At 40.3% G+C, this 26,066-nt stretch overlaps 1 protein-coding gene across 1 annotated transcript in view; it reads left to right on the forward strand.

Annotated features, from left to right (window-relative positions):
* Positions 1 to 26,066, forward strand: part of PEPD (peptidase D) — a 144,991-nt gene that overhangs the window by 85,698 nt on the left and 33,227 nt on the right. Inside the window, exons 11-12 of the mRNA XM_069026486.1 lie at positions 5,299 to 5,376; positions 22,132 to 22,280. Of these exons, the coding sequence (XP_068882587.1) occupies positions 5,299 to 5,376; positions 22,132 to 22,280 (227 nt within the window). The remainder of the gene's footprint in view (positions 1 to 5,298; positions 5,377 to 22,131; positions 22,281 to 26,066) is intronic.

Below are 26,066 nucleotides of genomic sequence, written 5' to 3' on the forward strand. Positions count from 1 at the left end.
GTGATGAAGTAAGAATGAATAATATTAACAGTTTTAAGCTAGCTCCTAATAAATGAATGAATTCAATTAACATAATAATGGCAAAAATAATAGACAATTTTTATTACTGTGAAATTGTCATGCATTGTAAATATTTCACTTGACTACATTTAAAACTAAAAATAGCTTTTGCAATTAGGATTTTTGAATGTTTTATTCTATTCATGCTGAATTTTTTATTTTCCTGAACACTTAAAATGGGCATATTTTGACAAGATCTTTCCTTTTTAGATTACAGGCCTGATAATAGTTCCCATAGAGGAGAATAATCCTTTTAAATAAAAGACAAGTGTGTTAATCAAATCTTTTTCAAAAGATGCTGACTAAGCTGGAAATCAGGAGTAGTCATTGTGATATTTCGGTACAGAAATAAATCACTTGTCATGTGATGGGTGCATTTATTTGTTACTGTCCCTGTCCAGTGTTATATTCTTGAGGAGATGCTAAATGAATATTTGGTGTGACCAAAAATGCTTAATGTATTCACTGTATTATGAGAATAGTAACACACATTGCTGAGTGTGACAGGGTGTTACCTTTCAAGATTAGTCCTGTAGTTAGGGATACTTTCAAACACTGTCAGCTTGGGAGTGGTTTGAAGTGCAGACATCACTAAGAGCCATGAAAGGAGAATGGGAGCATTTGATAAGCATACTCAGATATATTTGGCACTCATCTACAAAGCACTACTTCCAAGTGGTGTCCAAATGCTAATGAATTATTCACTGCAGTGTCTTAGGGCACCAAGTAACCATTTTTACAAATGGGAAGACAAAGGTAGTCCATTCCCAGTGTCCTGGTGACACTAGGGTGGATGGCATCCACTGGGAAGTAGGTGCAGGGGTTCCAGCTGGAGTTTGGTGGCGGAGGCATCAGCATCTCTGGTACCACCACAGAAGCCACTGTCAGCTGCTGCTTGTTGCTCTCTCATCTTAGACTCAGGTTCAGCTCTTCTTGACTGATGTCTCTAGGTGGATGACAGCTCTCATCAGGTACTACCTGATTATTAAGAATAACTACCTGTTATTAAGAATAACATTGTGCAGTGAAATGTCTTCCTCTATCTGAGGGCCGCCGTAAGTGAAGTGTTTTGAATAAGATTAGGATAATTATTGAATCTGCTTTTCCTTCTTTCACTTCAGTACAACTTCTTAAGATTTCATGCCTTAGACAAAAATGTGGCAAGAAGGGTTAATGCTTTCTTCTGGATTGATGCTGTGATGATTTAAATCGTGATGGAAATACCGGTTCTGGTTTTAGTTAATGGTCTTTTGGCTTTTCTTTAGATGTTCTCAATATAGAGCTAATAGCTACACTTTTTGTAGTGCTTGATGCTCAGCATAGTCCTATTCTTAAAATATTGCTGACATTTTTCCTCTTTCTTCTAATAATTTGTTTCTAAAATGCATCTTGGGGGATTGTTTTCCTTTGCTAGTAATCGGAATCTCTTACCAAAGTTTGCATTCTCAGTGATGTTAATCTGCAGCTCTTCTGCTGCTTTGTGCAATTCTTTCTGTAAAAAACATGTCTTTGACACCAGTTAGAGGCAAGTTATTAAAGGAATAAAAATCGGTACACAGGAACCTCTTGGAGGATTTTTCAGGTTGGCTGCCTGAAGATGAGCATTGCCATCCTCGCGTGCTGTGATTTTCAGAGGTGCTGACCAAAAAGAAGGCAGCAGAGCTGCCAGTGATCCTCACCTCCCCTCAGCACTTTATCTTAAACCCCGACTTGGCGCTCTAATGCCAGACCTGGCAACTGTTGCCTCTTGGAAAAGAAAGAAATAGCTTCTACATGAAGGCCTATTTGCTTTGCCAGTGGCTGACGCTTTGGTTAAACTGTTTTAAAGCCACCTTGAAAGTCTTACTGAATCAGTGAACAATTTCTGGCTAACTGTACCATTTACATTGTGGGTCCACATCATTTCTGTAGCATTGCTCCTGAAGCATCATCCTGCCTTCATCTCTGGACAGTGGTAAAGATGCACAGTGCAGGGGAGATTGGACGTGCACCTCTTAGCAGGAACCTGCGAGAGGTTTCCGTATTGCTGTTTTAATTTGGGTCAGTAGTGCATTTCTGAGTCAAGCTCTCCCACTTATCCTCAGCTGCAGGGCCTGCTCAGAGCCAGGGACCAGTCCTGCAGTGCACCTGCTGGATTTGTTTTGGATGAAAAGCAGTTGGGAGAGCTTTTAGGAGCAGGTCTGCTCTGCCATGATTGCTGATGGGTGTTGAGCCCAGGGGATCTGCCCAGAGCCAGTCCCAAGGGAGCAGACCCTCTCACGCCAATAAATCCCAACAGCCAAAACCCCTTAAATGCATATGGTGTGTGGATCTGGTCTTCAGCACCAACTGTGCTCTCTGTGCTGTGATCCCATGTGTGTGACAGAGCCAAGATGTATGTGACAGATCAGGAGCCTCCAATGCCAAGAAGGATTGTGCCTGCTTAACGCTTCACCAGTGATGCTGAAAAACAGATCTTTCATGCAGCTCCCATCACAGTTGGTGCTGAGCCTAACAGAAGTATTTTGTAAACTAAAACCTTTACATTAAAATGCAAAAGAAATCCCTCATCTTTGTATTTGCAATGTGTTTTGTTGAAAACGTTTGTGCAGTTGTCAAATTTGAGTATATGACTCATTTATGCACTGGTATGGTATATGACACTGAAAGTGCCATCATATCTTGAAAAGTAAACAAGCTGTCTGCAAATACATAAGCATGGAGTCATGCCCTTAAGGCTCATGATCATGTTTTAAAAGTTGATCATAAATATATGCATGTGCTGTTTGCTTCTCCTACTTTATCCCCAGTTTTGGAGGGAGATAAGGAATAGTATCTGCAGCTAAAATCCTCACAAACTGCTGTGGAGTATGTGTGTGCACGGCAGCTGTTGGTGTTTTTTTATTATTTCTTGTGTTTTTCCTTAAACACCAAACAATGTCATGCAAGGTCATTGCAGTTGCTTCCACATGCCACCCTCCCAAGATCTTAGCCTTCCACCTGGGAAACAGTTCTTGAGGCAGGAAATGATGCTGCCTCCCCTCCCCATGCTGATAGTCCAGCGCAGGGGTGGGAGCAGCCTGCACCCCTGTCCCCTGCACAGTTCCCACTGGACACGTTGACTGGCACAGAAGACCTTTTCTTTTGACTGCACTCCATTGCCCTATTATAGATTTTTTCTTCAGATAGAGCAAACTAATTTTGAAAGTGTCCTGGTGTGGAAAACATTCCATCAGTGCCCAGGAGACAAAACATCTCAGAAAGAAGCTTATGTCTGTCCTCACCTTGTATGCAGCCTTTCTGGGTCCATTTTTAGCTATCTGCACAGCAGCAAAGGTTCTCAAGTCCAGCACCCAGGAAGGAAAAAGCATCCAGCCAGTTGTGAAACTGTGCTTAAGCCATTGGACCAGCATCACAAAATGAATGTGTTGCAGCCTTAGTTCTGTGGGGCTTTTCAGCTCTTGGTTTAACAACTTCTAACTTTTCTAATTTTTCTGTTCGGAGTGTGTAATTTTATGAAGTACACTTTGTATCAGAAAATCATGCCCATGATTCTGAAATATTACCTTTCACTGTCTTATTACATAGTGATTCTTATATGCTAAAAAATACTTAACAATAAATACTTACTGTTTTCAAAATACAAATGTAGAACTATTCAGGTTGTAAAAGCCCTCTGAGATCATCAAGTCCATCCATAAACCCAGCACTGCCAAGTTCACTGCTAAACTGTGTCCCCAAGTGCCACATCTACATGTCTTTTTAAATATTTCCAGGGACACAATCCAGCCATTTAGATTGAGACCTGCAGAACTTACTTTCTGCTCCATAATCATGGTTTATGAAATTATCTGAATGACTGATGATCTGTTAAATATCTAATATCACAAGTACTTAATGTATCTTGAAGGTAATCTCTTTTTGGATACAGTGCATGCTTGCTGTTTTTGTAGTTGCACACATCAGAAGTCTTAATATGAGAAGTATGTCAGATGTCACATTTATTCCAGATACAAGAAAAGATTGATTGAAATTGAGCCTCAGATTCCTGTCATCTAAGATATGAAGCTATTCCAGCATCACAACTTGAAAGAATCAAATTTGAGCAGGGTGACCAATGAAAGGTTTTGGTGGAAGCTGAGGTACAGACTGGCAAGTGAGCTGGAGGTGTCAGAGAGAAGCTGCAGTAACCTTGTCCCCATAGGTGTATTTTTGGATGTGATAAAGTTCTTCCAGCTTTTTGAAGAGAAAAAACGAGCACATCAATCTGAAGAGAACAGTAAAAGAAAAATAGGTAGAGCTTGAGATCTTTATCAGCCTTTTAACTGACATTTTATAGACCCGGAGGAATATCAGTAGGCAAGAGAGGATGCCAAGGCCAAATGTAAGTCACCTAGTGGATCATGGAGCTTCAGAACAGCAGAACAGGGGTCCAGCCTCCTCTGGAGCTGTTTTATTCTTGTGAATCAGCAGCTTACTCTGAAAGGTTTCCAGGAATAAAAATCTTTTCTTTCTAATGTGGTTTTTCAACAACAGGTAAGAAAAGAGTAATGGTTTTCATACCTGCTCCAGCCTCTGACATTGTAAGCTGTGAATGTTCCCCAAGCAGTGCATCCCCTCCAGCAGAGACCACCTGTAGCCATGCCAGAGGGGAACTGGAGCTCTTCCCTCAGACAGCTCAATTTCTCCAGTCCCAGTGATTCCTGGAGTGTTTAAAATGTCAGATTTTATTCCAGTGGAAGTTAGTTTGTTTTATGCCTCAGACTACTTAACCTCAAATAGGGAAAAATATCACTAAGTAAAAACAAAACAAAACCAAACAAAACCAAACAAAAAACCCCAAAACAAAACACAAAAAGACCCTCAACAAAAAAACCCAAAAACAACAACAAAAAAACCCAAAAACATCAACAAAAAAAACCCCAGGAAATAATAAATGGGTGTAAATTGAAAAATTACTTGTGCATGTTCTTTCCTTTACACTGTCACAGAGATAGGAAATATTTATAAGAGCTGTTCCACGTTCCTTCTCCAACAAGATCCTGTCTTACAGCCAGAGTAGCAGAGTTCCTGTGCCACGCACACCTCTGCTGCACAAGTGGTTGGGGTGGCTACTGCAGCCCACACCGGGGCACAGCACACAGGCTGCTTTTTAGGTGAATACACTGATGTTTGCAGTGTTCCTCCTCATGTCCTATGAATGTGTGTGTTAATGTTTCTTCTTCCACTAATTGTGCTGATTTTCTTTTTGCCCATCAGTGGGGAGAACTCATCTGTTTTGCACTACGGCCATGCTGGAGCCCCAAATGATAAGACTATTGAAGATGGAGACTTATGGTAAGTAAAGGGTTAGAGTTTGTTTGATATTTCTGTTTCACTACTGCTGTTTCCATATAGGAATTGTATGTACTGTTAGAAAAAGGATGGCTGCATAACGGTAAAAAGTCTGTATCTTTAAAATCGAAGGTAGCTTTGCATGCCAGACTATTCTGGTTTCTTCCAAAGATCCTGTACACCCGCATCTCCAGTTGTAAGGGAGAAGGAGATACTGTTTCAAACACTTCTGGACCAGAGGCACTTAGAATTTAGTTTAAGAAATGGCTGTATTCTAAGTACAAGGGCGGTTGCAAAATTTGTCATCTGAGTTTGCTCTTGAACCTCAGATCCAAACCTCAGCTCTGGTGGTGGGCTAGAGGATCCACGAGAGTGTTGGCTACTTTTAGAGAATTGCATCAAATTGCAGAATGGATTAGGTCTTACAAAAGCCTATGTGCACACAGACACCCCGACAAAAAAGGAGACAGTAAAACGTGTGAAGAGATGAAACTCAGTTCAGGTCAGGGAAGGGTGCTTTTAGTTCTGTGTTGTGCCAAAACCTTTCTATAAAGATTTACGTAGAGTTTAGTGATGTGTAATACAGTTGCAAATACTGTAAAGTTTTCTCTGCCTGTCCTACATGTCCACGTGCTTTGCAGTATCACTGCAGGTAAAAGCAGAGCGAATGGAAGCACCGAATACATTCCCATCAATTGAAAGACAGACCTGTTTGTCTGATGTGTAAGATATGAGATCATAACTTTTGTACTTCACCTCCAAAGACATGGGTCAAAAAGCTTTTGTTTATAAAAATGCAAAACTAGTTCTGGAGAAGTTAATCACTGACATTCAGTGGAGGAATTGTATTGGATTACCTTTGTAGCCTGTGCAGAAAGAGTGTAGTATTTTCGTAGTGGAATGTAAATGTATGAAGGAAAGCAAATTAGTATTATCATTGATAAGCTCAAAACCTATTATGGAAAACAAATTGAATCTCAGAAGTTAAAAAATATGCTCTGTTGGCTAATGTTCCAGGCACATCTGCAGGTGCTGCACAGTGAACTTAGGGAACTACAGATAGATAATTTATTTATAATACTGTAAAAACTTTTTTAAAAGCTTCTTGTACAATAGTTTATGTATTATCTTCATCTCTGGTTAATAGCTTACTAAACCCATCAAATACTAACGTTAATTTATTGCAGGGCAATAGCTTTGATTTATGATTATGTTGTGTTTGAGTAGATAATGTGCTATGAGTGTTTTTTGATCAGGAAGGACACACCAACATAAAAATGTATCAGCTGTGTCATTCAATTAAATTGAAAAGAAAAGGTGCATAGCATACAGGAAATCTCAGCATATGTTACTGAGAAAAGATATGCCACAGTGCATTATGATATCCCGTGTTTGAAACGAAGGTCTTTAAACATCGAGGGAGACCTCAGGGTGAAGGGTAAGTGTGGGAATCTTTCACTTACAGTCTCCAAGGACAGTTTAGTGGATGGCTGTTGTCCTTCTTAAACCACAAGAGCTCATACAAGACTCTTTGCAAGCCCTTATTTTCTGCAGTACTGGAAAAGTCTTTAAAATATGTTTGGGTTTTATCAGCCTCAGAGATCTCAACGTCAGGAAACCATAACCTACCAAATACATCGATCACTTCAGCATTTCAAAACTGCTGAGCAGCAACCCTGCCTCAGCAAAGAGAACAAGGTTTAACAGAGTCTGGAGCAACCTTTTGCTGAAACAGTCTGGTTGCACCTTGGTCTTGGTGAGTTTTTCGGGTGCAGGTGGGTGTCAGCAAAGCGGTGCCCCACGTGCATGAGCACCCACTGGGCTCCCTGCCTTTCCCACTGGCTGATGCTCACAGAGCACACTCTGCTCCACACCATTTTCTTAGTATTCTTCTCAAGGGAGAATAAAAAAATAGTAAGAAAAAGTAATTTTGTATCTGTAAACACAATTTAAAAACACCCTAATTTTAGTTAAATAATAGTTAAAAATAGTATTTCAGAAAAAATCTTGCAGTAGCATACATGAGCAGCATACAAATTCTGCCAAGGGACTACCTGACTGGTGTGTGACTTTAGAAATGTCTGATTTGGGTGTAGATGGGTGTGTGTGTGTGCATACAGAGGAGGGCATTAAAATGACAGTGTGCTGATTTGTGTGTGCATATTAGCATTCATATATTGGCTTTCAATTACGCTTTTTAACAGCTATGGGGAGCCCTCTGTTGGATAGTCTTAGGAGGCCCTGAACATAGGGGAAAAAATAGACTTTAGTTGAAAAAGAGGTAAGAGTATTTTAAGGGTTATTTCTGGTTTTGCTAGTGTTTTGGCATAACATTAGTTTAACCATTCATACAGTTGTGTGTAATAGAATTGGGAGATTGGGTATTTGGTATGATTTTTAATAAATCATTCAGTAGAATTTCATGTCTTTTTCTTAACATTACTTAGTGGATATGAATAACATTCATGGGTTTTGCAGAAATGTACTGCTCAGGTTTTTTATGTACAAAGCAGTGCAGTAAGTTTCATAAATAAGTCAACTAAGCACCTGAATATTAGAAAAAATACATTTGGAAGACTAAGGCTTTGCTTCTGTGAAATGCTTGAATGCATGCATTGTTTGCTCTTTTAAAAATGTAAGTAACAAGGATTTAATTGTATCAAAAGAAGATCACAGGCCAAAATACTTGTGCTGTTGCATTTTTATATCTTTTTTTAAGGCTGTTACTCTGTCTTCAAAAGCCGTGGCAGGTTTAGAAGAGCCTGGCTTTATGATGTTCATTTTTTAAAATTAACCTATATCAAGTGGGTTTATTGCTTCTGTAAGAAACTGGTACGGAATTGCATTTCTGCATCATAATCCACACTTTTTATAGGTACAGCTTATGCACTAAAAGATGCCAGTGCAAAACAAAGGACTATCAAGGGAATTTCTGACACTTCTTGTTAATACACACTGTCTTGCTAAGCAGGGCGATCCTTTTCAATCTGTTAAATATTGAAATAGCTATCTAACACAAAGCACTGGGATTGACAGAGAAAGAAATCAGTATTTTTAGGGAAGTTGAGGTGTTCAGTAGATACAGGCATTTAACTGGTATGGATATTAAAAGTAAATATTGCAATAGCAGCAAGTCGGTGTTTTGTATAAATGATTCATGTACCTATAGCATTCTGTGGTGAGCATTTAAATGATCAGTGTGCTCTAAACCAAACACTTTTCCTAAGCAGGTGTCTGTTGTCTGTGTGGTCAGAGCAGTCACCCAGATAACCAGGTAGGCTGAGTCACCATTGTAGGCACTTGGCCCTTTCACTCAGTATTAACTTTAAATAAAATCTTCTACTTGGAATGTTGCAAACCACAGCTTGCAGTGATGGTACACTGTCAGGCTGTTCACAAATACTGATTTTCTTGTGTCATCTTGAAGCTCTGACAGCTTGGATTGGAACTGAGCCCTGGACTGAGGTTCACTGCATCCTCTCCAGGTGTTCCATTTCTAATTGGATGCCCAGACCCCTTCTGTTTCTGTACTGAGGCTGTAACTGCATTTGGTAGTAGGGAAAGTGGAGTCATAAGCAAAAGTACTTGTTGTAGTTTGCAATCTCTTGCCTTGCACACAAGAGGCTTCCAGCATTTTGGAAAATCAAAGGTCTTTCAAAGTTTGGTGAGGAGTAGTATGAAATTAAAAGCTGCTACTCAAGAAGACAATAACCCAAATAAATTAAAGGAGTAGAGATCTGACTCCTTTATGTACAAATCAAGAGCAGATGTGCACCTGGGACTCCTTCTCATCGAATGGCAGCCCCCATGTGGCTCATTCTTCTGAGCAAGTGTCTCATGAGCAGTTTTGCTTTTGTTCACAGTGCAGAAAGATACTGGTTCAATGGTTAGAGGGCCTTTATGGGAGGTGAAAACTGTGGTTTCAGCTTTCCTAAACTGATCTCTGACTTTGGCTGGAAGTTATGACTTGACCCTGGGAAACAGCATCCAGAGCAAGTTCAGTCAGAGACAGCATGCTTCTATGAAAAGTGTTGTCTCAACTAACCAGCATCTGCCATCTGGAAAATGAAAGCTTCCTTAAAAATAGTGGAAGCAAATTGCCTTGGGTCCTCCCTTCTGTCTGCTGCCCCTGCCCTGCCAGTGCTGCAGTGTGGAGTCACACTGTGGCTGGGGAGAGAGGGGAAGGGAGGACACTGAACGTCAAAGCCACGCGCAGCAGAGGAAGCCTGGGACAAGGCAAATGTCTCTGCTCACCTTTGTGGTCTGCTGGTTTGTTCTAGAAACCATCAGAGGTGTGAACCTGAAGTGTATATTTTGTGTTTTGATTTGAGAAGTTACTGAGTAAAATTATAGTTTATTGCATTCAATTTGCAGCCTGGTGGCTCCTGCAGCCTGCCTTGGTGTGTTCCTGGCACTGCCGTGTGCCAAACGCATGGCAGGAGCTGATTGTTCTGTTGCAGTTGATCAGCAGGGCTCCTGCAATGTTTGGCAATAGAAAATGCTTCTGTGATCTTCAAATAAAGACTGGTTCTTGATGATGAGGCTTATGCTTAAATAATAGAAATGCAAGAAAATCAGCCTGACCCCAGGTGTAACTGAAATAGATACAGCTGTTACCTGGGGTGCTTCTCTTCAGGTGTCACGAGTTGCAGGTCTTGGTATTTTTATGGCATCTGACAAATGTATCTCAGTGAAAATTCAGTACTTCATAAGCAGCTCTCATTGGCACATTCACTGACCTTCAAGCACTTAATGACATTTCTGGGGGTTAGTAGATCCATTTTGGCTTTGCAAAACAATGAAAATAATAGTCTATTCTGCTGCAAAACCAGCATTTTTAGCGTTTTGAAATATCCGCCTAAGTTACAATGTTAATGAAAAGCAGACCCCGAGGCTGCACAGGGTCTGCTCCACACCCCTGAGGAACACAGGCACTCTGGTGCCTTCAGCTGCCAGGGCCTGGTGCAGCGCTGGCAGCTGGAAGGGGGCACTGGTCCTCGCTGGGGCCAGGGCCAGAGTGTAATTTATTAAGAGAGCTTGGGTGAAAGCATAAATAAAGGGAGTACAACCAGCATCAACTGCTTGGGAAGTACAGCAGACCTAAGAGAAAAAGCATTAACCTTGTATTTACAGCAGGACTATCTATTATTTATAACATAAAACTAGCTTTAGAAGCGTAAATAGAAGCAGGTTAGATCATCAGATGTTGTCTTTCAGTTTATTTGACTGTTTCTCTTAGCATTCACATAATTACTTATTGATTACTTATTTCATTGAAATAATTTATTGATTTCAATGACAGCATTGGGCAGAGTACAGTATCCTCAGTGAAACAGAATCTCCCCCATTAAAAAAGCTCACTGCTGTTTCCATGGCATGCCATCACTGCTATGGATGACAGTAAAAAAAGATTTACCTGGAAATAGTCTTACTGCATTCAGGTACCAGAAAGCTTTGTTAATGTCACAAAACCAAACACATCTGTCATAAAAGTACAATCTTAGCATAATGTTAGATAATTTATGTGTCTCTTGGCCATATCAACAAGCACTGTTACTTGCTTAGTCAAATGATGGAGCTGGGGATATGGAAAACTGTCTAGTATTGCAAAAAGCCTTTATCTGAATAGTTTAACTCTGAGGCATATTTTTGTTTCTCTTTCTTTCCCTAATATCCCAGTGCAACTCTTAAGTCATCAGAATAATTCTGACAGCAGGGGGCACTAAAATAAGCACTGTGGAAAGAGGTGAGCTTTGCCCAAGTTTTCATGCTGGTAACATCCTGCACTTGCCAGCGCAAACACACAGCAGCCTTCTGGGAGCACTGCCTTTACACGTGTGTGTTCTGCTCAAGCTGTCAAACTTGGGTTTGCTTCCTTCCATTTGGCACTTGTATGTAGCTTTTATTGTTTTCTTTTTATTATTACCTGTGGTGCTCTCAAAAGATCCTTCTGACACCTCTTCTAGTGTCATTTTAGAAGCTTTGTTCATCACAGGGAGTTTTTCCTGACTGCAAGTACGGGTAGTTGTGAAAGGTTGTTCTGGATGAAGCAGAGAGGGAAGATGCTGAGTGTTTGGGGGTTTTTATTTTTAATGACTGGAAGGAGACAAAGGACAGTTTTCGGCCTCCCTGGAGTAGCTGGTCACTCCAAGGTGTGTGAAGAAGGGGAAGTGTAGGCCAGGTATCAGGGAAAGGCTCTTCCCCCAGAGGGTGCTGGGCACTGCCCAGGCTCCCCAGGGAATGGGCACGGCCCCGAGGCTGCCAGAGCTCCAGGAGCGTTTGGACAGCGCTGCCAGGGATGCCCAGGGTGGGTTGTTGGGGGGTCTGTGCAGGGCCAGGGGTTGGATCAGTGATCCTTTTGGGTCCCTTCCAAATCAGCGCATTCTGTGATTCTGTGAAGAATATCACAAAAGAAAGTTGCTTCTTGCAAGAACTGGCCAGACTCGGTTGTTCATGGCTAAGCCTTCCATTAGCTAAAATAAAAGTTACTTAGCTAGTTTTAATTCTTTGACCTCAAAGTATAATATACAGTGTTCTATAATCAAAGTATTTGTCAATTCATGTATAACCCATGTGTATCTATCTTTTATACATGCAGACACTATGCATGTGCAATATACATATTGCATTGAAACTATATCTGCGTATTTTTCATAATATTATGCAGTTTTATCTGTAGGAAATGCACTATTCACTTTTTTGCAGGAATGAGTAGGCATATAATATAAAAGGACTTTCTGTGAGTACTGAGTGGCTGTCATTTATTTCAGGAAAATATTGGAAGATTTTCAATAAGTCAACAAAAGATTCAGATGAGCTTGAAAAATGTATACAAGAAAAAATGATTAAAGTTTGCTATGTCTGTTTTCCAAACTCTTTTTTTTTTAATTTCCAGTATTTTATTGAGTTCTACAATACTAATATCAACCTAGAACCAAAATTCATTTGTCCAGGTGGGGGCAATGTTGCATTTAAAAAGTAGGAACTGACCCTCTTTTGCCATCAGATAACAGAAGCCCTTCTTTTTCCAACCCAAGTCCTTCAGTGTCTGCTATTAAAACCATCTATCCTACGGTACAACATACTGTATTTATTACTTCTTGAAAGCACTGCTTTTAAGATCTCAGGATGTTAATGTGTCAGATGTAAATGCTCAACTATTTTATGTGGGTGAGACTAGTATTTTCATTTGGCCTCGTGCACTTCTATGCATTTTGAAGTTCGGTGCTGTAATAATATGCAAAAATTATGGTTAGCTTTAACTTTTCAGTCTGCAATTTTGAAACAGCTTGTTGGTAGTAATGGTTTTGTTTCTAATAATAATACAAAGTACATTGCTACTACTTACTGGTTGATTGCAAAATTAACTGGCTATCCATTTCTGAAATAATTCCTTTGGCTTGATTCCTGTGGTTTGATTAATATTTACTGTTTTCATCAAGTGTAAGTATTTTTCATCTGGTTGTACTTATGGACTATATTAATTTTATGCTAATTCATAAAAATTGAATTTGATTAAAAATAGAGAAATTTATTTGCTAGAATTAACAATAATTTTACTGTAATTGAATGCGTTCTATTAGTACTGGTTAATTCAGGCTATGAGGTTGCTTACTGTCAGAAATGTATAAGCCTTTTAACCAAAGCTCAGATCACTAAGTATTAGTAGCATGTTTGCTGTAACAAATTTTAGCTTTCCTTTAAGTGCTGTATTATGATCTGCCTTGTAATTTTTGCTGTCTGTAATGTATGTGAAATGTCTTTTTAATTGTCAGCTGTGAGTTTCATCTGTCATAGTTTTAGCTTAGCATTCCCAGCATATTCTGAAAAAAACTGGCTGCTGTTTGATTTGTAATCTGCTTTTTATGGTGGTCTTTAATACAAATACACATGAAGTATGACAGAAGTACTCTTGATGGATGTTGCTTGTGTTGAATAGAATTCAGTAGCAGAATCTTTCTCATTGGTGTGGGTAACTCAATTGTGTAGGTCAAGATACAATTTTAGTGGGAGTCTGCCTGGCTTTTAAACCACTGTGTGGCTTAGAGGGAAGGTACAGTTAGTCCCCAACACAATTTCTCTGTGTTCTCCCTGAACCAGATGTAATTCCAGTCCTTGTGTTCAGGTCAGTGTTAGGTCTTCTCTTGTGTCTGTCCAGAGAATCTCACAGTAGAGGCACAGTCTGGCAGAGCTTCAGGAGGAGTCCTGCTGGTGTGCTGCTGCTCCACACCTGGGCTGAGCCCGTTGAGGTGTTCAGGGCAGGACTGTTTCTAATTGCAGTTGTACAATGCTGTGCTGTACTTCCACTTTAGGTGCTGCCATGAAGAGTGGGTGTTTCTTTCAAATAGGAAAGAAATGTTCTTACAGGCAAAATAACGTGCTCAGCTGGAGAATGGGCAGCCTCCTTTTTGGAAATACTGCTTGTTACCTTCACAACTGTGCACTTGGCTTGAACATTTGGACATGTCCATGTAAACGATAGCAACTGTCTTCTCAGAGGGTTTTCATTCAGTTGTCAGCTTCTGTAGAGTATTCTAAAACTCCTGTTTGTTGTGTTCCATTTGCAAACTGGTAATTTGGAGGTTGCTTGATCACCAAAAAAACCATAGGCTGTCTAAAAAACTAAGTGAACCTGTGCCATTGGACACTGGCCCAGTGTTCATCATGGAAAGACATTGGAAGTATTAGCCTTTTACTATCACGAACACATGTGTGTGAGCATGCACATACACACATAAGAAAACTTGACAATATTTACAGTAAAATCATTAAGTAAGGTCTGACCCTTCACCTATTCAGGTGATCTCTGATGGTTGTTTGTCAAGGCTGGACAACACAGGTCGGAGTGTCCAGAAACAACTGCTGAAAGCTAAGGCTTGTAGTTCTGAATGTCAGCACCCAAGAATCATGGTATGTATTGGAAGTATCAAACTTTTACAGTTCATTTTCAGTACTTTCCTTTTCTCAGTAGACATCTAGAAAGGGACTGGTTTAGTCAACTGCATAAGTTTAGTAACTTGCAAATGTAGCTGTATTGTTCTTACCCTGTGTTGGTAAGACACATTCTGGTGAGGAGCCAGTGAGGTTTGCTCTTGTGTTGATTGGGAAGCACTCAGCTGCCAGTACAGGTTTCTCCCTGCATGCACTCCTCTCTTCCCTGCAGCTCTGACTTCCTTGCTCCTTGTTTGAGCAAGTCAGCTACAGCCATGAATGCCCCAAATACTGCCTTTCCAATGGGGAGGCTCCTAAGGGATGGAAACTAGCCAAAACTTGGGGTTTGCTGCCCTCTCTGCTGACTTTTCAGCAAACTGGCTCTGCTAGAGAGAGTACTCTGCTAAAGAGAGTACTGCTAAAGGAAGTAAATTGAGAGACTTACTAAATATGTCTGTTAAAAATGGATAATAAATAGGGTAGTAAAGACAGAAAAAAGAAATCAGCAAAAAGACAAGTCAGATAGGTAACCCTTTTGTCAGAGCTTCTGCTGAACCTGCTCCTGGTTTCTGGCGCACTGTCAGCATGGACCTGGCTGAGGTATTCAGCTGCCTTCTGCATTTGTGGAACCCTCATTGCTGCCACTTCCTTCCCCCAGCCCAGCAGTACTGGCATGGTGTTCCCAGTACTTGTTACTTGTGTGCAGCACCTCTGTATCAGAAACATCCCTTTGCTTTAGCTGAAACACTGAGAATGGCACTTGGGGGCGAATTTATCTGTGAACAAGCCAATCAGAAGATTTTTTGGCTCTTTGCTCTGGGCAAATTTAACATTTTTAAGAAGGCAGTAATGCAAACTGCATGGGAGTGGAAGAGGGCTTATATTTGATCATGGAAATTGATTTATTTAGTGCAGAAGCTTAAGGATCTCGTCACAGATTTCTTCACAAGATAAATGCTGTAAGCAAGGGACTCCTTAACCTGTGTATGAAAATAGCAATCTTACTAGTAATACGTGGGTGTTTACTGAATCAGCTCTTAAGTGCAGCTCATTTGGTGGATTCAGTGAGATTTAGATTTCATATCCCGTGGGAGGAATGGATCTAAAGGTCTGCTTGGCACAAATCATTGTAAGAGAGGACACTCCCACACACTGTTGTTGGTTTTCTCTCAGCAGCAGGGCTGGAGCAGCAGAGCAGAGGCACAGCTCTCTGCCAGGGGTACAGCACCCACCACCACACTGCTGCTCTGATTCTGTGAGCCAGTGTTCTGTGTGACAGTGAGGGGAAACCCTGAGCAGGACAGGCACCAACATCTAGTGAAGCTTTTGTGTTTGGTTGCTTTATTTTCTTTTTTATTTATTAATCCAGCCAGCTCAAACTTTTGTGTATTCTTGATGCAGGCACTGAAATCTCTATAGTTGGAATTGTAGAGATACAATCCTCTTTCCTTCAAAATTCAGTCTAGACAGAGATACTTATTTTTATCACCCTCTTTCTATCTGAGCAAAGCTTAGTTAGTGGCAGATCTTGTCATCTTCAGTGAGAAAAGTTTGAGACAAGCCTCCCAGTACCTTTGAGATAGTTCGGGAAAGCCTGAAGTGAGACAGTGGTACAAGAGGAGCGATGATAAAAAAGCCGTGGAGAAGGTAGACAAGATGAAAAGACACAGCTGGGGAGGAACAACAAACGTGGGACCACATGGTTACCTAACTTGCAGCTAGATGGAGAGTGGTCATGTAGCTGTTTGGTGTCTCTGTACCTGCATTTACCTGCATGGCTACAGCCTCTTCTTTTGAACAGGAGACTTAAACAAAAACTTAATTTCTTGTGAATACCCAGAATCAAATTTCCTACACAAAAGGTATTCTCCAACACCTTTTTAAGGTTATTCTTGACTCCATCAATGACAGAAAGCTGGCTTTAAACCAGTGAGCCAGGCCTGGCTTCAAGACAGAGCCAGTACAAGCTCCTTGTGTGCCATGTCAGATGGAAGCTGGTCACAGCAAGGCTTCACTTAAAAAGCCTCTTCCAGAGCATGGTAGGACTATACACTATACTGTCCCAATCCTCTCTTGGGGTTTGGGATGTTATCTTACCCAGTGTTGCTTTTTTAATTGATAACTCTTGGCTAGTCAAGATGCAAGTGTATGAAAAAGTATGTGTCACTTAACTCTCCATTTTCTTCCTTGTGATATCTTTTACAATAATTCATTCTTGTGGTCTGCTATTTAACCACCCTATTTCCAAATCACTTGGCCTGTTTCCAAAACCTATCTCATAGAAATGCTGATACCTAGTTCCCTTAAGCTTGAAATTGCCTTAGAAGTGTTTAACCAAACAAATGGTTGGATTTTGTTAGTGTATGAATAGTTAAGGATTTAATTGCTGCATGAAGTGTAAAGCACAGAGTGCCTGTGAACTCAGAGCAGAGTATGCTGAGATCACACAGCATAAATCTCCAGCTGGGCTTGACTTACTTTTATTGCAATAAGAGGAGGAGAAGGCTGTATGTACCTTTATTCCTGCTGTGCTAAGACTGGCTGGCACCAGCTCATCTGTGTGGCTGCTCATAGGTGTGTTGGTTAATAATGGCTCAAACCCCTAAAACCTCAGTAAACGTTGCTGAGTAAAGTGCTTCAGTACTCATACCTGTTTAACCTGAGGTGTGAGGATAGGGCAGTATCAGTTTTCTAATGGCTAGTCTTGCAGACCCACCCAGGGAAAGGGAAGATTTTGTCCTGAGAGCAGACTGTGAGGAGGACGTGGGCTGCAGGCGGGTGATGCTCAGTCCAACACCGAGTCGGGGTGCATTGCACAAGGACGTCCACCTGGGTTTCACCCCAGTCATCGCTCTGCCACATTAAAAACTGCAGAAGAGTAATTATTTTATAACTATTGTGAGGAGATCCAGTTCTGAGTGTACAGATCAAGCAGATCTGTAGAGCAGGAAGGTGACAGCTTTATGTGTTAGCTCATGGGAGTAGCTGTAGGCTTCCCGAAAAATGCCTGCGAGAGCTTGTCTTTGGGTTGGGTTGGTGGTTGGATCATAACAATTCATACACCATGGCTCAGATATCCCAAATAAAGTACTGCTTCCCATTGTGATATTGGCTATAATTTGCTTCATTGCCTGGCAGTTTCAAATTATTTGACAATAAAAGTGTCAGCAAGACTATAAAAGTAAAACACATGCTTAAAGGAAGATGATGCTTTATTTTTAAAAAATGGTATACAGTGACTTTATGAAGAAAAGAACTGTGACTCTTTATAGCCCACAGTGTTCAAATTTAAAGTGTTATGCAAAGTGTTTCTTGATGCTTCACAGTCAAAGGTTAAGAAAGCTAAAATCAATATCAAAATGCATATTATTTTTCTTGGCTTGAAAGCAAAAAATGTAACTATAAATCTGCATTTTGTGGTGCCAATATTCTGTGAAAGTAACACAGCCATGTCTTACTCATCTGTTTTGTTTCAGAGGGACAGGAGGGGAAAGGAGCTTTTTTGCATCATGTTGTGTTTCAGTTCCAGTACTGACTTACAAGCCTGTATTCACTTTAAAAATGACAGGACTTGAAATATTTCCTCCAAACTTCCCTCCTGGGTTCCTGCATGGGGAGCAGAGCCCCAGTTGGGGTTGTACATGGAAGAACTGCTGCAGGGACCTGCTGGGAAGGGCTGAGGAGCTGCTGTGAGGAGGAGCATGTCCAGCCAAGCCTTTCTGCAAGGCCGTGGCATGTCACACGTTTTCTCCTTCTTTTTGACTATGATACTGGTTTAGTGCAAAATGATTTAAACTTGTGGGTTTAGCTTTTTCCTGTGAAAGGAATTAAATGCTCTTAGTTATTTTTAAAGGTGACTTACAAAGCAGGCAGAAGGCACCTTGTTTTCTGACCCTGTTGGCTAATGTTGGATTACTGGTACACAAACAAGGCATTCTGTCGGTAGAGCAGCTGATGGGTTATCTGATTCTTCTTATACTTTGCATTGTTCAGTTTTAATTAGTAATGTTTGCAGTATTTTGCAATATGTTTTGTAGGAAAGATTATGTATACACACAGACCTGAAGCGTCCATTGGGAGAGCTATGCCCATACTTCCAAGATGTTTGGACCATTTTTGCTATGCATCTTTTTTTATGATGTAGCTTCCTAGTCATTCTAGAAAATAAACTGAAACAGTAGCATGGAATTTTTAGGGGATGCTCAGGTCTTCTGACTTTTAAATCTGCTTTATGCATCATACACTTTTCACCCTGAAATGAAGGTGTTTGATGCTCTTGCTCTCAACAAAATGATGCAAAGCAAGATTAGCTTCTCTCTCAGAAGGTTTTGAAAGAGATTGAGCTGACCTCCTCAGCTTTGAGCTAAATCACTGAAAAGTTTGACATAAAACTAAATGTCTCTCTTTGGTCAGCAACACTCCTTCTCTGTTCACCACCCCTTTCAAATGCCGTGGAAACCTGACAGCCTCGGACACATAATCTCATTGAAATCAGCAATTCACAGCTGTGTTCCTGCTGAAAAAGCAGTGGTGAAAGGGTTTTTTTAGAATGAAGTTTTTCATCATTCAGCAGAAAACTGAATTCACAGTTAAGTTTTGTTATGCAAAATGTAATGTATATGCAATGTATATGTAATGATGACAGTCTGTTAGATGTGTAGCACTTCATTTATCTAAGAGGGAAATATAATAGAGTTTGGAGAATGTTTATGATATTAGTGCATGTGTTGATCTGTTTTAAACAGCTCTTAAGAGGTAAGCCATAGATTAAGATGCCTATAAGGCCTATTTTCATTTATGCATTTAATTTGTTTATATTGCTGCTACATTTGATAACAGTCCAAATAACATTACGTAGTTGTTTCTGTATGTGACCCTTTTAAAACTATACTCTCAGACAGGTAATTTTGTACATGCAGTTGAGAACAAACTACAATGCACTAATACTATCTTTTTCACTAGCAATTTACCATCTAATTTCAGAGTAAAATAAATGTATTTTTTCTAAGGAATCTTCTTTTAGAATTTTTTTCTGGTTAGTCAAAAGGAGAAGATAGTAGCTGTCACATATTTTATTTGATATAAATGTGCTTCACCACTTATTTTGCCTGGCAAGGAAATACATGAAGCTAGGATCCTCTCAGGCTCCCATTATTTTCTCAGTATAACTACAATATTTGGGCTGTTTCCATGTCTTGGGCAACATTTTAGCTAATGGATATGTTCCCAACTGAAGTTAAATGGAAGAGAATTCCCAGTAAGAGCCAAAATATCTCCCAGATGTCCCATTTGGTTCGGATGCTTTCTCACTGAAGCATACAGGCTGGATGGTGTGTTGTGATCTGTGGTGGAATTTGAAAGATCATCTTCCCTCATGTCTCCTCTTGTCTGGAAGCCAACAGACCTGAACAAATGCTGCTTCCTAGCTTGTGAGCCTTGTTTTGGTGTACCATCAGCTTTGTGATGGTTTTTTTCCATTGCTTAGTTCTCCGGTAACTCAAAAACTATTTAACAGCCACTGAATGATGAATGGGTTTGAGAAAATGCTGATAATTGTAAGGTTAAAGACATAGCTAAAATTCTGCCTCTGGTAAGTTCAGAATAACTGCTTTTCAGGTAAAATATACTATAAAATATACAAAGCATAGCAGCTTGCAGCAGACATGTACAGGGAGTTCACAAGTCGTTGGTCACAGCTTTACTGTCACCATGCCAAATGGGCATTTACACTTGTAAATGCAACAGAGTTAGGCCACAGAACTGCTGCAGATCCCACAAAGCATCTTGAAACTTGATTTGTGATTTGAAAGGGTCAGTCTGGGATGGGTTGAAAGATTTAGAACTGATCTGTTTCTTCTTGGTACATTACTGCATGTAGCAGCTTTTTCCATGATTCTCAGTTGCTGCAACAACTTTTCTGTATCTGTAGATTTTTTTATGTGTATCTTTAGTTATTTTTAGAAGCAAGTCTAACAATAAAATCAGAATTTAGGCAGTGTTGATGGGGTTTCTGATTTTGAGGTTTGGCCAGGCTGGTTTACAGTTTCTATGTTGGTGTCCAGTCATGGTTTTTTCACTCTGTGGATCTGACCTTTGCTGCCTGTTTTGTATCTTTTTTCAACTAGCAACTTCGTGGATTAACATTCTGTATTTCATATTTAAGTGAACATATGTAGTGTTTGTATTAGCTCGGTGTGTAGCCAGGTAACTTTGCAGTTCTCCCTGTAGCACTCTCCTAAGGAGGCTGCTCCTGTAGCTTTAAGCCTCCTGCAGCTGCAGCCACTGGGGTTGTTCCTGATGTTCCGGTCCTGCAAGTCTCTCTGCAGCTGAACCTTGCCCAGTTTGGGGAGGCTGGCAAAGACTTCAGGCAGGGCTTGCTCTCAGTGCAGAGATTTGTTCATGGAGGAAATTGTAGTGGATTTTAAAAGTTCTTGGAGCAAGTCTTCATGAGTATGTGTCTGTGTGTGTGCAATGCAGCAAGAAGAGTCCTAGCCCTGCTGAAATATTCTTTAGTTTTATCATCGTTGCCTTTGTTTACTCACTGTCCATTGCTTTCAGTAGCAGTTATGTTGGAAATAGTGATCATCTGCAGCTGAGTGTGATAGCACTTTTTGTGGTAGCTTTTTTTTTCCCTACCTAGTCACATAAGCTGTTTGGGGACAGAGCTACACTGCACAGTTTTCTTAATTACTGCTGTAATTAGGACTCAGTGGCAGAGAGGGTGCCCCAGTGGAGTGCCCTGCCTTCTGCTTGTACTCTCTGACTGACCCTGCTGTGAAAAAGCAGCAAGAGGAGGAAAACTCCAAGGTTTTCAAACACAGTGCAGGAAAATCATATTTCTTACAGTGATTAGCCTCTCATATACTTGTTTGGGGTGGTTGGAAGAAGACTTAAATTCACAGATTTCAACTCTGACTCATTACAATAGAAATCAGGAGGTCACACAAATACTGTGTCAAGAGCAAAGTCTTGTATGTAAAATGTGCCTTCTTGTAATCAATATATGATGAACCAAGAGGGTTATTTGCTCAAGTGTTGTCTGGTCCAAATGGTTATTTGGTTATTTACTGATTTCTGAGCCTGCCGAAAGGTGTGCAATGCCTTATCAAGCAGGCTTGAAAAGCACAGTACTGCAAATGTCTAACATGGTCCTCAAAAGGGTGTAGAGTCCCACTTGCTATTCCTGTAGATTGATTTCTGGCAGCTGAGCAATCAGTGGTGAGTCATTTATTCATGTATAGAATAAATATGCTTCTCAAGGGGTAAGCCAGTTTTTTGTCCCCATGAAAGAAAACATTTAGTAATTTCTTTCTTCTGCCTCTGATGCAGTAAGCTGTACTGTGTTTGTACTTCTTATGGCTGGATCTTTCCATAATCCTTATTCCATTAACATTTCTTTGTTAAGTGGGATTCTGTTTTGGATATTGGATGTTGTATGTGGTGCTAGCATTTCTCAGGAAAGAAAAAAAGGACATGTTTTTTCTTCTGAGAAGAAGTCCTAGAAACTGGAACTTGAGGAGCTTGAAGTGGATTCTTCATGTACTTTTTATCTTTCTTCCTTCCTGTGTTCTCTGAGCATTTTCATCCTGGACCAGCACAGCCCAAAAGGGTGTCCATTTAAGCCATATGGAATGCAGGTACCCTTCTGCTGGGAGATTCCAAGGGACTGTCATCCTGTTTTACTTAGAGCAGTGTTCAAGTAGTGATTATATGGCAAGCTACCAAAATGTAGATGCTTTTAAGTGCAGACCGAGAGAAAGGTCCACTATGTTCTACTGTTTCTTTGGAACTAAATTTTCATTTCCTTCCCCTGTGTTTCCTTTTCAGCCTGTTTGATATGGGAGGAGAGTATTACTGCTACAGCTCTGACATCACCTGCACCTTTCCTGCCAATGGAAAGTTCACTGCTGACCAGAGGGATATCTATGAGGCAGTGCTGAAGGCATCACGGGCAGTGATGAAAGCAGTCAAGCCAGGTAAAAGATCAGTGCCTGTCAGCAGGAATTGAGAGGTTTGGTAGCAGCATTCAGGCTGTCAAGTCAATTATGTTTGCATTTTAGAAAGTGCTGGAAGGGAAAAAAATGATAAAATTAATTTCCATGGTTAAGCAGCTCCTAATATATAGAGGTAGGATACACAGCATTTTCCATACACTTTTAAAGACAGAAGCAATTATTAACATGATAAATAAGATACTTTAATTTTTTTTTTTTTTAATTCCTTTCATCTAAGGGTAACAGTTGTTACTCATATGTGTCTTTACACTGACAGCCATCTTTTCAGGAAGCTTATGCCAAATTGAAGTCAGAGTTTGAGTGAACACATGTTGTTCTTCAATATGTTTTAAGCATTTTCTGTATTTTATGTGTAAGCACAATAGAAATTTTCCGTTGAAAAAGGGGATGGAGTATGCATCTTTGGGAAGGGTAATTAGCCTCAAAAAGCTTTCAAAAGCTCTGGCTACTAGGTACTTCAGTGTATGCCTTTAAGTTGCAGGCAAACTGATTTATCAAATCTACATTTTCATTTGAAACAACTGTCTGGCTTAATGAAAGCCTTATTTTTCTCCCATTCTGCTTTCAGGCCAGCAAATAAATATTTTAGAGCTAGCTGCTGCTGTGATTTTGAGTATGTCACTGATGAAGGTACTTGAGTATTTCTCAGTATTACTAATGGAACATCTTTGAGAAGAATGTACTCAATGCACAAAGCACACTTATCCTTTAGATGTGCTGTATTAGTCTTCAGTCGTCAGCCCTTGAGTGCATGTGCTTTCTGGATTGCCAGTCGGAACAGATGCAATTTTCCTGTTACACAGGCTGGCAGCAGCACTGTTTGTTTGAGCAGCTTGGAAGGGAGAAATAACACTTGACACTTATCTGCAAAATGAGACTAGATATTTTACTATTTTAATAACAATATGCATTCTTCATCATCTGCTGTTCCTTCCCTGAAGACTCGTCCCTATTCCTCTTCACAGTTTGCATTGCATTTCAGTGTCACCTTTAATTTCATGTAACATTTTCAGCAGTATTTCATGCTAATAAGTTGCAGACTGTCTTCAGAATTTGAGAGCTAATATGATGTTGTGCTCAGGATGGTGGGGAGAATTTTTCAGTTTGCTGAACACTTTATTTACAGTGTTAGAAAATAGGGACATACTAAGTTGAGTATTTCTGAGAAGTAGTTGCAAGGGTCTTTTACTAGCTTTGGGAGCTTGAGATCCGCAGACAGATGAATCATTCTTCGTCTCTGGCAGAAAAAGGAACTGAACTTTCTATTCTTTCTGTTGTCTTGTGTGTTTGGAAGAATGGTGCAAATGCATTTACACTCTTCATGAGACAGACTAGTAATCATGAATTTTGTATCTATAGAAAAATGTTCTGTGGACTGGTTCATTGGTTTCATTCCTTTTGTACTTCAGAGTGCAATGAAGTGCAACCTGGACTCTTGAATTAGAGATCCAGTTAGAGTCCTGTAACTTGCAGAAATTTTCAATATCTGAAAAGTCTGCTTTTTAGGTCCTTTTTAAGATCTCCTGGAAGACCAGCATTCCAAAAAAGGAGAAATGGAAATGCTGACCTTCATAGCATGGTTAGTGTCACATACTTGTCAGGCTGCTGAGAAACCCCAGAGCCCCTCAGGGGGCTGATGCAGACTGATGCATTGCCACTGCTGTCCAGAGGGAGACGTTTCAGGGGGAGAGGCTGCAGCCTCCCTAAACAAACCTAATTTGTGAGCTCCTTGACTAAAGCACTAGGATCTGCTCTTGGAGAAGCCAGGTGCTATCACAGAGGGGAGCAGGAAACGATGATGTGGATTCAGCTTGCAAGTGTCTCTTCTCCCTGTAATATTTTGGGTGTCCAAAAGAAGAGGCAGAGAAGCTTGCAGGATTAGAGGCACTAAATTTAAAATCCAGAACCATCATGTTTTAGTGAGATTTTCTGTATTATGGAGCCCATGTTAATTTTGCTGTTATTTTTGTTAGTCTTCATTTCCCAGAGTTCTAAGATCAAAGCCAGCCAAGTGACTGGTCAGGTGGCAGGAGGCATTCCTGGAGCAGGCTGAGCGAGTCAGCAGCTGTAGGAAATGCTGCTTATCTCCAGCTGCAGAACTGGGGCCTTAATTGTGCCTTGTGGCAAAGGGTCACAAGGGACATCTAGTAGTTGTCATCAGCATGTTAATGATTCCTGGGGTCTTTCTGACTGCCAGATAGGGAGCAAGTGCTTTAGGGTCACTGACCAAATACTGGGTTACATAACTGTGTTTATGGAAAGGCACAGCTTGCTAGCAACCTTAAACATTCTATGTAGTTATGTGTAATTCAGAGATTGGCATTTCTTTTTTCAGTTCAACTCTCATATGAAACTAATTAACTTTTGAGTGAAGGTACTTTCTGAGAGATAATAGACTTGCTGATACGTTTTGTTTATATTTCTATATCCAAACAGTTGTTATAATTTTGAAAATACTCCAGAACATTGTATTTCATTATAGAGAAGCATTCATCTGGCTACATTCTGTACATGGTCCAAATGTACAAACAGCTCTAATCATATATATGGATCTCCTTACCTTCCAACTGCAAGAACAGAATTCCTTCTTCAAGGCAAATAATATATTCTGAAAGTTAAGAAATGCTCTCTGTGGGATTATAGCCCAAGTTCAGTGCAGTTGTCACAACTTCTGCCACAAACAAAATCTGTTTAAAATAAAAGGGGGGGAAGAATTATTCAGTCTTGCATAAGCAGCAGTTTTGAAACCACTGAACGTGGAGCACTGATTAAGACAGTGATGCTTGTCACTAAAGACAAAGTCAAAAAAGTGCACTTGCACAGCAGTGTGCTAATTGTCTTTCCTACAAAGTCAGGCCTGTGATCCCAGGTATCAGAGAGGAGTGTTGCATTTCTACTTAGGGGATATTCTCAATGGTGTCAAGTCCATCTGCATTAAATTTCGTCTTCCACAGAACTAAACTACAGGGGCAGATGTGCAGAATAGTGACACTTTCATTTCCTTCAGTGGCTGAGCCATCGTCTGTTTCTTTTTCAGAACAGTGATTTGAGAAGCAGTTTGCTTTACAGAAGTATGCTACATAGAAAGAATAGTTTAAAAAGAGTGAAATTGTAAAGGCACGTGTCTCAGAGTATTCCAGAAGTTAGTGTCCTAATTTGTCTCACTTCTGCATTCTTTTTTAATCTCATTAGAGTTGCCAAAAGTTGAGGCACATTAAATGCAGTCCTGGAGCACATCTCCCAGTTTACTTTCATCTGAAATGAATTCAGTTTGTGCATTTCAAAACTCCAGTGTGTAAACAAAACCACAATAAGTGGGGACAACCAAGAGATTTCACCTCCAAGGATGATGTGAATTAAATGTTCCTGTAGATACATTCATTGTTTCTCCCTCTGCTGTCTTCACACAATGCATATAACAGTAAGAGCTGAGCTAATGAACAGCTATTCAGTAATTTAGTTTAACCTTTTGTTCTGTGCATGGCCTGGAGCTGTTTATTGCCTACTGTTCAAAACCTGCTCTGAATCCAAAATTATCAACGTCCTCACCATTTTTTCTCAGAGAGCTCATCATAACAGTACACAGGTGCTGGGCAGGCAAGTAAGTTTGCTTGTATTGCATCTTAGTGATGTGCAAGTGTACAGCAGTCCCCCTTTGCAGGCAGGGGGCAACAGGCTAGAGAAGTTAATGTAAAAGCTATTGACTCATTTGGGATTCCAAGGCTGAAATTCATCAGACTCAAGATC

This window comes from Aphelocoma coerulescens, chromosome 11, assembly GCF_041296385.1.
Source record: "Aphelocoma coerulescens isolate FSJ_1873_10779 chromosome 11, UR_Acoe_1.0, whole genome shotgun sequence".
Taxonomy (NCBI): Eukaryota; Metazoa; Chordata; class Aves; order Passeriformes; family Corvidae; genus Aphelocoma; species Aphelocoma coerulescens.